The sequence below is a fragment of the Lithobates pipiens genome, unplaced genomic scaffold (assembly GCF_037356315.1).
Source record: "Lithobates pipiens isolate NorthernLeopardFrog02 unplaced genomic scaffold, aLitPip1_a1.2 Scaffold_18, whole genome shotgun sequence".
NCBI classification, from domain to species: domain Eukaryota; kingdom Metazoa; phylum Chordata; class Amphibia; order Anura; family Ranidae; genus Lithobates; species Lithobates pipiens.
In genome coordinates, this window is record NW_027507758.1 from 339,740,499 (window position 1) to 339,754,600 (window position 14,102).

Here is a 14,102-nt window from a genome sequence, read left to right on the forward strand (position 1 = left end):
TCTCTTGGTTCGGCAGGGCTGCCATATTGAAGATGGCGGTACTGCCGAGGCTATTGTACCTATTTCACACACTTCCCATAGACGTCCCTGACTCCTTTTTCTCACACTTAACACAAATCCTTTGGACAAATAAGAAACCCTGCATCCAACTGAAGTACTTACAGAAACCCAAACAGAAAGGGGGGATCGGTTTGCCAGACTTTAGAAAATACTATTTTGTTTTGCAGCTTTCAAGAATTACAGATTGGCATTGTCATGCATATTGCAAAGATTGGGTCAGCATTGAAAAAGCTTATTCCGGCCTGGACATCACACATCTTCCCTGGACGAACTACTCAGCCCTTCCACTTATTATCAAAAGTCATCCCATTATCAACACCAAATTGCAAATATTTCATAAGATAGCAGCGACCTATGAGATTTCCACGACCCCTGGACCATTAACGTCATTAGCTAACAACCCTGACTTTATCCCGGGACTGAATAACAAAAAAAGTTCTCATCCTATCCTACTAAACCACTATTGATAACACACTGTGTGCAAAATAACAAATGAAAAACATTACAGGAACTGAATAAAGAGATTACGTCCTCTCCCCTGACTGATTGGTCTTACTTACAAATACATGATTATATCTCCAACAATAAAAACAAAGAAGAGACTCTCAGACCACTAACTGCCTTTGAACTTATATGCACACGAAAAGAGCCCATTAGGAAAACCACATCCATGATATATAAATGGTTAATACAAACTGAGAAAGACGGGCCAGATAGCCATAAACAAAGGTGGGAGAGAGACCTTCAAATACAAATTTCAACAGCACAATGGGAAAAAGCGAGTGTTTTCACTCACAAATGCTCATTGAGTACACGCATGCAGGAAATCTCTTATAAAATTCGCACACAATGGTACATCACACCGCTTAAGAAAAATCGCTGGGCCCCAAAGGAATCCAAGACATGCTGGAGATGCGGTTCAGAGGTGGGCTCTTTTTTACACATATGGTGAAGCTGTTCAAAATTGTTAACATTTTGGAATCAGGTAAAACATTGGACGAAGCACATATCCGGCCTGAATAAAACTCTTGATGCAGCTTGGTGTCTTTTACACATTAACAACTTATCATACAGCACATATAAGAGATCCCTTGTTAGACATCTACTCAATGCTGCTAAAAATTTAATCCCCCTACTTTGGAATTCTAAGACTGTACCATCCACTAGAGAGTGGCTCATAAAAGTGCATTCTATCTTTGAAATGGAAGAAACCATAGCCATTAAAAGGGGAAACATAGAGCAGTTTCTGCAGAGATGGCGTACTTTTACTAAATCAGAGGCTTATTAAGTTTTAATAGCCTAAATTCTGGGAAGTCTCAGTATTGCATCTGACATGATATATATAGTCTTACCCTGTAATGTCTACTCGGATTACCTAATCCTTACTTTTACTCGATAAGCTACAACCTTACACATAATCCATTAATACGTTTAACGTTACTAGAAATTATAGGTCTACAAATTGCTCCTATAACACACGGTTAATAAAATAACAGCAGCGACTCACAATCTACACACTCTGTTAGTTTGATTTAACTACTTTTTTTTTTTTTTCATGGACTCTCTTCTGTATCACGACAAGTTCAAGCAATGTTTTCTGTATATTGAATTCATCTGTTATGTCATTACTATGTAAGCATACAATTTATAGCAATAAACCTTATTGTGAAAAAAAAAAAAAGAACAGTCAACTTCCTTGAGCAGTTAACATTTAAGTACCTTCGCATAAGTTAATAAATATTAGCAAATACATTAAAATAGGCCCAGGTTCCAGAGAAAGTTTATTACCTGAACTGTATACTTCAGACTTTGTTCAAACATTGGTTTCTGGCTAATGATGTTTAGCCTGTATCTTGAATCTTCTTTTATTACGTACAAGAATGTTTCTACTGCAATACCTATCAAAGGTAATTTTAAAATTTAAAATTCTTTACAATTCAACGATTAATGTCACACAATCACATTAAATGTTGTTAAAAATGTATTAACATTTGTATGGTAAATGCCATTTAGTACAATTTTCAGATAATTACTATACAGCTTATCTTATATGATTCTAATTGATAGTTCCTTTTTAGCAACTTTCATCCTTTTGATCTGATTACATAGAAAACTAGAGGAAGCTTCATCTGCCACTGAACATATTAAAGTATCTAGTAATTTAGACTTAAAACTATCAAGCAGCTACTTAAAAGTGACTTTTAACTAGTGTTTTTTTGACAAAAATAAAAAAACTGCAGGCACCTAGTGTTTAAAGTACCCATGCCACTTGAAGCTCCCTGCCACCCCATACATCCTAATGGCCTATAACAATGAAAATGTAAATGCTGAATGCATTTGAAAATCAGGGCTAGATATGGTTTTGGGCATTTTCTCTGAACTCATGTCTATTTGAACATCAAAATCTCACTTTTTTCACTCCAATCATCTGCAGACCAGATAATTTCCGACCCCACCCCACAGCCCACATAAATAATAGTGAGTTGCTGGTGATGTCATTCTCCTTATATGGACACATGACCATATTTTGTCAATGTCTTTGGCCAAATATGGGCATGTGTCCATATAAAGACACTGATGTTACCATCATCTCCCCCCCACATTTGAAATGGAATGACCTAGCCCATAGCTGATTAAAGTTAAAATGAAAAAAAAAGTAGAGATGAGTTTGGAGGATACCCAAGCTTGTCTCTTTTTAGGGCCTGTGTCAATGGCATTGATTTTATACATTAGATTGAGATGCTTTTAAAATCATTCAGAATTCATACACAGGTGCATTTGACCTGTAGTTGCCCTTCTTCTGACCTGTTACAGGTGGGTTTTGCATGCAAAGGAATGCAATGTATAGGACTACAAAACCCATCTGACATGAACAAAAGCCTGTCGGCACAGGCTGTAGCCATAGCCCTAATGCTGCGTACACACGATCGGAAATTTTGGTTGGAAAAAGCTCTGATGGTTCTTTCAACGGAATTCCGACGGGATTCCGCTCAAGCTGTCTTGCATACATGCGGTCACACAAAAGTTCTCTGAACTTTCGACCGTCAAGAACACAGTAACATACAACACTACGACAAGCCGAAAAAATTAAGTTCAATGCTTCCAAACATTCATCAAATTGTTTCCGTGTCGGAATTTGTACAGACGATCGGAACTTTTTCCAACTGAAAAATTGAGAACATGCTCTCAATCTTTTGCTGGCCGAAATTCCGCCAGCAAAAGTTAGATGGAGCATACACACAATCGCATTTTCTGACCAAAAGCTCTCATCTGACTTTTGCTGGAGGAATTTCCGATTGTGTGTACGGGGCAAAAGAGTGTCAGAAATTCTTTGTGCTTTTCAGTGCACTAGTATATTGCGTATATTGTTGATTCAACTGCATTGATGCATTTATATAGGTCTCAAAAAAGCATGATGGCTTTCTAAACTCCCTTCGTTCTGAGGAAAGGACTTGCAAAAATTTACTCTAAGCAAATTGAGAAAAATCCTATACATTTTTGGGGCACATATAAACAGTAAAAAAGCAATACAATTCAGTGCACATTATGCCATCACATTGAATGGTAGATAGGACAGAGTAGCATCGCTGACAAAATTAGCATTTTTCAGGTGAGGTAGAGGTTTACAGAAAGGAGGGAGAAGAATAATCCTTGTAACGAGTCTAATATATGTATTTCCTTTCATCGCCAGCTCTATTTGGTGGCCATAATACAGTATTTTCATATTTCATGCAGTATTTCAGGAAAATTTCAATAACATGGTTTTAATAAAAATAACAATTAAACAATATTATAACCATGACTATGAATTGTTCAAAGGTTAAAGAGGAACTGCAGTCTGCAATAAAAACATATTTGCCATTCTGAAGCTTCCCTCCAACCACATTATATATTATTTTATATATACTAAGATTCTGTACTTGCCAAATATGCTGCAGAAATCTCAATTGTATAGTAAGTGTGTAATGTACAAGGGTCAAAAGTTTATAGAGCTGTCCCCTCAGCCACTCCTATCAGCAGGAAAGCCTCCTTACAGAAAAATGTGACTGCCTGGGAGCTACATTTTTCACAGCTTCAAAAAAACTGAATTTGAGAAGCAGTAGGTACAGGACCCTAGGCACCAGGCAAGATATGTGGGGCCCATACCCTGGGTGCCTGGCCCAGCACCCATGCAGTAGATGAGCTGTTTTACCCACCAACGTTTTTGTATTTCTGTCTTTTCATTCTGGAAGTTTGTACAAACCTACCACACAACACAAACAACCTGGAGAATTGACAGTTCTCTATTGTAGTTAGGAAATACAACTACCATCCTACAACTGTTGACTAAACAATGAAGTAGAAGCAGCCGACTAATAAGCTAATTTTTCTGCCATTGTGTTCTATTCTCTTGTTAGCATGTCCCTTGTTAGCTCCAGCACTGTGCCACAACTGTTTGGGCTCATTGTGCTGTTTCTCCCTCTAATAATCTAAAATTTCTAGTTTAGGGGTTTGCAAGGAACTGATATCAAGACAAATTAGGTACTTACACTAGTTACTTTAAAAAATACACAAAATAATTTTTTAATAACTGCATACAGTAGTGTTTTTATATATTAAAGTATTTTATACAATAGGAGCTTAATAAATTACCGGTCAGTTCTTCATATACTGTGGCTGTTAGGTTTATTCCTCCCCAGTAAATTGCATTATATATTTCTGTATATGTAAAGCTGAAGTTCACAGACCCCGATATCTGAAAGCAACATTGCACCTTATAAGTAAATGATAATAAATAAAATAGCACACGTTTTAATTAACACTGATTTAACAAAAATCAGACTATGATGTGCTGTTACATTGTCCTTAGAATCTGTTCATTTGGGGGCCTGGTGTAGGCCAAAAGACATAAATGGGATACATCACTGCTGCAAAACAATAATGCTGATTTCTTAAAAATGCCTTTCACTTTGACCTGTGCTCACTAAATCAGGAGTGGGGGGAAAAAAAATCCTACGGCCTGAATGATCAATTGAAGTGAACACAGGTTACACTGAATAATACTCTATTAGTAAATCAAATACTTGTCAGGAAAAAAACTCTATTAGAACACATGCTAATATGAATTTAGTTCCATGGGTAGGATAGGATGTTTGGTTTTTTAATAGTATTTGTGTAATTTTTTTGAAAAAAAAAAAAGAATTCCTGAGGAACTCTTGTCAATAAAGTCACTAAAAGAAATGCAAATTCCATAGTGCCCACCTTTCTTACTGGGCTCGAAACATGACCTTTCATTAAATGGTATCTTCACTTTCAATTGAAAAAATATATCAAATAAAAAAAAGTATTTTAGCACATTAAATAGGCACGAGCCATATAGTAAACTGTTGGTATTAAAAGTTACCTTTTCATTGCAATCTGCAGCAATGCGATTTTCTGTAAAATTTAATGAAATATGGCATGGTTGGTGTATAGAACAACCCCAATGACATTATCAGTTCTGTTTAATGAAAGGTCATGTTTCAGGCCTACAAGAAAGGGGGCACTGAATATGGATGTGCTTATTATAATCAGCAGGTGCACTTTTAGTGTTCTGATGGGAGAAGTTGCAATGTCTGCATCCCTTTAGTAAGTAATTAACCCTTAGGGAGTATCTCACCAAAAATGAAATGCCTGAAATCTATAATGAGCACAAACTTTCCTATTCATATTCAGTATCCAAAAGGACATGTTCAAACAAACAGCAATTTAATCTGAACAGTCAGGGCCAGATTAAGAACATCATGGGCCTGGTGCTGAGGATTTTGGTGGGCCTTTTATAAACAATACATAAATAAAAATTCAAACTATTTTTTGTTATAACAAACTAAATTAAAGAGAGAGAGGGAGGATGAGGGAGAGAGAAAGAAAGAGAGAGAGAAAGGGGATGAAAGAGGTGTGAGGGGTAAGGGAGGGAGGATGAGAGAGAAAGGGGGGGATGAGAGAAAGAGGATGTGTGGGAATGACATCAACACAGCCTGGCCAAGACAAGTGACCGAAGACACTATATATAACCCAGAAGGAAGACCGGGTAAAGATGGAAGTGCCCGGGCCCCGCCGGATTGATCACAGCACAGCACTGGAGGGCTCAGTCTGACAATTTAAGTGTGCCCTAATGTGCTAATATGCTGTGCATACTTGTACATTATGGCATAACCTACCCCAGGGCCTCTAAAAAGTAGTAATGTTAGCAACCTTTACTACCGCTTTAATATCACAGGAGCCTCTCATGGGGCGCCCTACTGACCCTGTGGCCCTTGGGCAGTGCCATAGTTGTCAACATTTCAAAAATATTTTCAGGGACGCTTTTTTTTACAAGTGCTATATTTACAGTAGCTGACATCCCCTATGTTCCTCTATACATCACAATAGTAATTACAAAATTAAATACTAATAATGGGGCAGAACAAATATGAGGACTGTGAGATTTCCTTTAGTTGAACTGACAAAAGTGTGCCCATTCTACACCTGGTAACATTGAGGATATTCAGTATAATTTTAAAGAACAGTTTTTGTGGGTAAGGGGCATAGGGGAGGAGTATGGATGGTATAAAAGTGTGACGTATGTGCAGGTGAGGGAGAAGAATGTGGAGGGTCTAACAGTGGGCACTATGTACATGAGAGGAGTGCAGAGGGTATAGCAGAAGGCACTATGTACAGGAGAGGAGTGTGAAGGGTATGACAGTGGGCAGTATGCACAGCAGAGGAGTGTAGAGTGTATGACATTGGGCACTATGTATAAGATAAGAGTGTGGAGGGTATGACAGTGAGCAATATGTACAGGAGTGTGGAGGGTATGACAGTGGGCACTATGTACAGGAGAGGAGTATGGAGGGTATGACAGTGAGTAGTATGTACAGGAGAGGAGTGTGGAGGGTATGACAGTGGACATTATATATAGGAGAGAAGTGTGGAGGGTATGACAGTGGGCACGATGTATAGGAGGGGAGTATGGAGGGTATGACAGTGAGTAGTATGTACAGGAGAGGAGTATGGAGGGTATGACGGTGGGCACTATATATAGGAGAGGAGTGTGGAGGGTACGACAGTGGGCACTATGTACAGGAGAGGAGTGTATGGCAGCGGGCACTATGTACAAGAGAGGGGTGTGTAGGATATGACAGCGGCATTATGTACAGGAGAGAAGTGTGGAGAGTATGACAGTAGGCACTATGTATAGGAGAGAAGTGTGGAGAGTATGACAGTGGGCACTATGTATAGGAGAGGAGGATGAAGTCATCTGGGAAGGAAAAATGTAAAGGTTTGTGGAAGGATGTTTAGGGACTGCGTAGTGGTTAAGCGGGCCATACATGGATTGAAATTACACTAATTAAGCAGAGACCAGCTATAGTCAATCTATGTATGGGCTAGCTGGTTTTACACAAGTCAACCTATTAACCGACTTGAGTACAACCAGTCTGTCAGGTTTTCCCCAAAACAATCAGTGCTGCCAGCTATAGTTAGCAACACTAATCATTGTATTCACTGGCAGAACACAATAACACTGCGGGAGTGATTGCCCCATTCACAGGTCAGCAGGTGAGAGGGTGTGTGGGGACAGGCTGGGGAGAGATACTAGTCAGTCCCCAGGTAGGCACTGGTTAGTATCAGAGCCAGATACACACAGGTTACATAGAGCGAGAGCAATAATTCTAGCACTAGACCTCCTCTGTAACTCTAAACATGTAAAAAAATTTAAAGCATCGCTTAGTACAACAAAAAAATCGTGCTAACTTTAGTGTTTTTTTTATGAATGAAACAGTTTCTTTCCAAAAAAAAGTTTGAAAAATTGCTGCGCAAATATCGTGTAACATAAAAAGTTGCAAAGACCACCATTTTGTCTGCTAAAACAATATATAATGTTTGAGGGTTCTGAGTAATTTTCTAGCATAAAAAAATGATGATTTTTACATGTAGGAGAGAAGTCCCAGAATGGGCCTGGGTGACAAGGGGTTCATTATCATAAGTAATATACAAATAATTATTATAAGCACTGTGAGGTCATCCTCTCAGTCTGCTGCAGAGTGTTCCAGCTTGTATTTAAACTGGCCGCTCTGTATGTAGCTTCTGACAGGCTGCGCAAGCAGCCCTGTATCTCCGGAACCATAGATGATAGCAGCCCCATATATTAACCAGTGCTGGAGTGGGTCTTTAGCTACCTACCCCCCAAATGTAGGGTCTCTGTGACTCCTGATCGCTACAATCCTCGAAGTCGATTATTATTATTATTTTTTTGGCAAATGGGCCTATCTTATGAAAGGGGCCTGGAGCTGCAGCTCTAATAGCCCCTATGTTAATCCGGCCCTGTGAACAGTTGTAGGTAACAAAATGTGTTAAAATCCCTGCAATGTACTATATATCGATCACCCAGAGGTGATTTTTTTTTGTTTTTGTTTTTTCTCAACAAAAGTTGAGTTACTCTTTAAAACAGCTTGCAATACCAGTGAATAGTATCCACTATGAGAAAAAAAAACTCCCAATCTCCTACATGCTCTCCTTGCTTGGCAAGTGTTGGGAATACTATTTTAAATGTGTAATGCTTTCCTCAAGATTTAACGCCCTCGTTGTAGATTTTCTAACCCTATCATCTATCACAAACACGTATAACTGTACAATACATTGATGGTAGGGGAGAAGCTCCAATGCTCATTCCTAATTTTCCATTATTTTCAATAGAATCATTCTTCTGGCAGCTTATAGCCTTGTGTTAAAGCATCCCGAAGACACTAAAATCTCATATAATCATACAGGTTTTATCTAATAGAACAAGGACCATGTGGGAGATGCACTTCTACACCTCACTGGCCACACAAAAATACAAATGTAAACAGAAAACCAGGGCCACTCGGCAGATTGTTCATACTGTTCCATGCTCCATGCACTGTTTCACATAGAAATGATAGGTACGATTTACGTAATAATGCACATTATCCTCATTGAATGGTAAATTGTCCCTGGCAATGTAAAGTAATGTGTCCTTGTATAGGTGCCTTAGGCCGCATACACACGGGCGGACTGTCTGCCCAACTTAGTCCGCCGAAACACATTTGAGCGGACAGTCCGCTCGTCTGTGGGCTTCAGCGGACTTTTTCAGCGGACAGTCTGACGAACAAAGTCTTACGGAATTTCCGTAAGATTGTCCGTCCAAACTTGGTTTGAGCGGACAGTCCGCCCGTGTGTGTGCCAGTCCGCTGTACTTTCGAAATGAGCGGACTTTTCCCGCCCGGAGAAAAGTCCGCTCATTTCGAGCGGGTATCCAGGTAGGCGGAGCACGCGACGGAGACGTCGCGGGCCCTGCCGCCTGGCATGGACTTAAAGGGGAACCCCAACGCCGAAAAAAAATCTGCGTGGGGGTGCCCCCCAAGTCCACAACAGACCCTTGTTCGAGCACGCTACCCGGCCGGCCAGGAAAGGGGGGCGAGCGAGCGCCCCCCCCCCCCTCCTGAGCCGTACCAGGCCGCGTTCCCTCAACATGGGGGGTGCCTTGGGGAAGGGGGGGCCGCGCGGCCCCCCCACCCCAAAGCACCTTGTCCCCATGTTGATGAGGACAAGGGCCTCTTCCCGACAACCCTGGCCGTTGGTTGTCGGGGTCTGCGGGCGGGGGGCTTATCGGAATCCGGGAGCCCCCTTTAATAAGGGGGCCCCCGGATACCGGCCCCCCACCCTATGTGAATGAGTATGGGGTACAATGTACCCCTACCCATTCACCTGTAAAATAAAAGTACCAAAAAAAAACACAACACACGAGATAAAATATTTTATTGCACAGCTCCGGGGGTCTTCCGTCTTCGGGGGTCTTCTCGCCGGACTCCTCCGCTATCTTCTTGTAGCTCTTTTGCTAGCGGAGGAGTCCGGCTTTCTTCCTCCCCGCCGCCGGCCTCTTCTCCCGACTTCGGGGGTCTTGTCCCCCTCTTCGGTTCTTCTGCCGGGCCACCGCGCCTTCTTATAGCTCTTTTACAGGCGGTGGCCCGGTCTTCTGTCGCCGCTGTCGCCGCCGCCTTCCATTCTTCTTCTTCTTCTTCTTCTTCTTCTTCTCCAGGAGATGTTGCCTCGACGATCTCTCCGGCCGGAATGCCAGAGCCGCGCTGCGCGGCCACTTATATAGTGACAATGGGGCGGTGTCACATGGTATATGTCACATGGGTTGGTCACATGGGTTGATGTCACATGGGGACTATGACATCGTAAGGGGGCGGGGTCACCATGTGACACCAACCCATGTGACATATACCATGTGACACCGCCCCATTGTCACTATATAAGTGGCCGCGCAGCGCGGCTCTGGCATTCCGGCCGGAGAGATCGTCGAGGCAACATCTCCTGGAGAAGAAGAAGAAGAAGAAGAAGAAGAACGGAAGGCGGCGGCGACAGCGGCGACAGAAGACCGGGCCACCGCCTGTAAAAGAGCTATAAGAAGGCGCGGTGGCCCGGCAGAAGAACCGAAGAGGGGGACAAGACCCCCGAAGTCGGGAGAAGAGGCCGGCGGCGGGGAGGAAGAAAGCCGGACTCCTCCGCTAGCAAAAGAGCTACAAGAAGATAGCGGAGGAGTCCGGCGAGAAGACCCCTGAAGACGGAAGACCCCCGGAGCTGTGCAATAAAATATTTTATCTCGTGTGTTGTGTTTTATTTTGGTACTTTTATTTTACAGGTGAATGGGTAGGGGTACATTGTACCCCATACTCATTCACATAGGGTGGGGGGCCGGTATCCGGGGGCCCCCTTATTAAAGGGGGCTCCCGGATTCCGATAAGCCCCCCGCCCGCAGACCCCGACAACCAACGGCCAGGGTTGTCGGGAAGAGGCCCTTGTCCTCATCAACATGGGGACAAGGTGCTTTGGGGTGGGGGGGCCGCACGGCCCCCCCTTCCCCAAGGCACCCCCCATGTTGAGGGCACGTGGCCTGGTACGGCTCAGGAGGGGGGGCGCTCGCCCGCCCCCCTTTCCTGGCCGGCCGGGTAGCGTGCTCGGACAAGGGTCTGTTGTGGACTTGGGGGGCACCCCCACGCCGATTTTTTTCGGCGTTGGGGTTCCCCTTTAAGTCCATTCCAGGCGGCGGGGCCAGCGACGTCTCCTTCGCGGGCCCCGCCTACCTGGAGACGCGCTCGAAATGAGCGGACTTTCCTCCGCGTGTGTGGGCGAGTCCGTTCATTTCAAAAGTAGAGCGGATTGTATGGCGGACTTAGTCCGCCGTATTAGTCCGCTCAAAAAGTGCCGTGTGTGGGCAAGTCCGTTCATTCAAAAGTTTGGACGGACTGTCTGTCGGATTGTCTGACGAACTTAGTTGGCCAGACAATCTGCCCGTGTGCACGCGGCCTTACAGTGACCTGTGCCCAGACTCTGCACACCCAATTTACTTATTTTGAAGCAATAAAATCACTATAGTGATAGTTAGGGTAGTGGCAGATACTCTTTATGGAGAGATCTGGAGTCTATTAGACCCCTGATCTCTCTTCTGCTCTTCAAAGCAGTCGATCAAACATTAAATTGGTGTTTTATGTATACAAGTCCATGTTACCTGCATTAAATGTGTGCATAGTAAAGGCATTTGTTACAGCTGTACTCTAAAGTCTGCATAGCCTTGGAGAATTGATAATATACATGTACCATTTTTAAAGAAAATATGAGTGAGCAGGCAAAACAGGTTTCTTTTTTTTTTGTTATGGGATTCATATTCAACTCTAGGTTATAACAGAATGGCACCATCATAAATCAAAACACGGCAATAAGTAAACAAATGAAATGACCCTTGTTCAAAAATCTGCATACCCTAATGCCCTGTACACAGGGTTGGAAATTCTGATGGAAAAAGTCTGATCGGATTATGTTGTCCGAAAATCCGATCGTGTGTGGGCTCTGACTTTTTCTGTCAGATTTTCTGACACACAAAGTTTAAGAGCAGGATCTAAAATTTTTCGACAACAAAATCCGATCACATAAATTCCGACGAACAAAGTGCCACGCATGCTCAGAATAAACTAAGAGACAAAAGCTATTGGCTACTGGCCTGTTTATAGTCCCAACGTACGTGTTTGACGTCACCTCATTCAGAACGATCAGATTTTCCGACAAGTTTGTGCGACCGTGTGAATGCATCACAAGTTTCGAACAAAATCCGTCAGAAAAAGGATTTTGTGGTCGGAATGTCCGACCATGTGTACAAGGCATTCGATTTTAATTCTGTGTATTGTCCCCTTTAGTAATAATGTCAACGTGCAGTTTTTTGCAGTAGATGTCTAGGAGGACACAAATTCCTGCCGATTCATCTTGGCAAAATGCCTCCCGGTTATGCAAAGTATCTTCCCAGAATGGCTCAGTGATAGGAATGAATAGCCAGGAGACTGTGATGGCCACTCCATAACCTTCACCTTTTTCTGCTGTAACCAGTGGAGGATTAACTTGGCCATGTGCTTATTGAGTGTGAACATGCTGCATTCATCTCGCCAGACCGCCATATTCTGGTATTCTTGCCGCTATAGGCCTTGTTGAGTCCTCTCCAAACATGGCACTTATGGTTGTGACTATAAAGCTCTAATTTGGTCTCGTCACTCCAGATTACAGTGTGCCAAAAGCTGTGAGGCGTGTCAAGGTTTCATTGAGCATATTGTAACCAGGCTTTTTTGTGGCATTGGTATAGTAAAGGCTTCTTTCTGGCAACTCAACAATGCAGCTCATTTTTGTTCAAGTATCGTCCTATCGTGCTTCTTGAAATAGCCACACCTTTTTTTTTTTCAGAGCAGCCTGTATTTCTGCTGAGGTTACCTGTGTTTTTTCTTTATATCCTGAAAAAAATCTTCTGGCAGTTGTAGCTGAAATCTTTCTTGGTCTACCTGACCTTGGCTTGGGATCAAGAGATCCCCAAATGTTCTAGTTCCTAATAAGTGATTGAACAGTACTGACTGGCATATTCAAGACTTTGGCTATCTTTTCATATCCTTTTCCATCTTTATAAAATTCCTTTATCTTGTTAAATGCAGGTCTTTTGACAGTTCTTTTCTGCTCCTCATGGCTCAACATCTAGCCTGCTCAGTGCATCCACCTGAGAGCTACCATACTCATTAACTATTTATACACAGACACTAATTGCAATTTAAATAACCTGAGGTGTGGGAAATGAGCCTTTAATTGCCATTTTAACCTGTGTGTGCCACCTTCTCTGTCTCTACCAAGGTCAAACATTCCAGGGTATGTAACCTATGATTTAAAAAGGAGCCAAACAACTATGTGATAATAAATGGCTTCATATGATCCCTATCCTTAAAGGGATACTAAACACACACTGTTTAATTTACATTGTCTCTTCTATTTCCGTATATGGATGATGGCACTTTAATTATTCTAATTGAAAAATGTACCTTTTTCTTAATTGAGATACAGCTGTCACATGACCCAGCTTTTTCCCAGCCTGTCTGCAGGGAAACTTAAGCAGGAGGAGCCGCTAGTCCTCTGCTGCTGGTTACATGTTTAAAATAAAAAAAAGCCTTTGGAATACAGAGTAAAAATAAATAAATATCAATAAACTTTTATAATTGTCATACAAATATATATTTGAAATCAAATCTTTATTATTTTGTGGAAATAACATGGTGTGGAAGGATTTCTGCGAGCCACAGGCTGTGTTACGCCCCTCCAGCCTGTGTCTTAGAATAAGAGGGAGGTGAAGCCTCCATTAATCTACATAATATCCTCTCCCCATTGTATTTAGCTAGTAGCTGGTTTGTGGCCATTGAGGAGGGGGCCTAATAACATGATCTGAGGAAGGGGTAAGCCCTCGAAACATGTTATCATGGTGACCGGTTTCTCTCCTTTGGTTTGAGTGCTCTTCAAGACTTCCAGTTTGCCCTCACCAGATGATGTTCGGCATTAGATTCCGTGACTCCCCGTGCACGCTCCATCTCAGTGACTCTGATGGCTGTAATCCACACACTTCTCCCACTGTCCTGAGCGATGTAACCTACTGTTTGGTCCAGGATCATGTGTCATTCTTTAGCTTTTGGGATTATGTGCTTCTCCTCTCCACTGGCTTG

At 42.4% G+C, this 14,102-nt stretch overlaps 1 protein-coding gene across 1 annotated transcript in view; it reads right to left on the reverse strand.

Moving 5' to 3' along the window:
* The window catches only part of LOC143988098 (CD109 antigen-like), a 132,018-nt gene that overhangs the window by 80,911 nt on the left and 37,005 nt on the right, over nucleotides 1-14,102 (reverse strand). The window contains exons 9-10 of the mRNA XM_077487381.1: nucleotides 4,693-4,795; nucleotides 1,849-1,958 (exon numbers count right to left, since the gene is read on the reverse strand). Of these exons, the coding sequence (XP_077343507.1) occupies nucleotides 1,849-1,958; nucleotides 4,693-4,795 (213 nt within the window). The remainder of the gene's footprint in view (nucleotides 1-1,848; nucleotides 1,959-4,692; nucleotides 4,796-14,102) is intronic.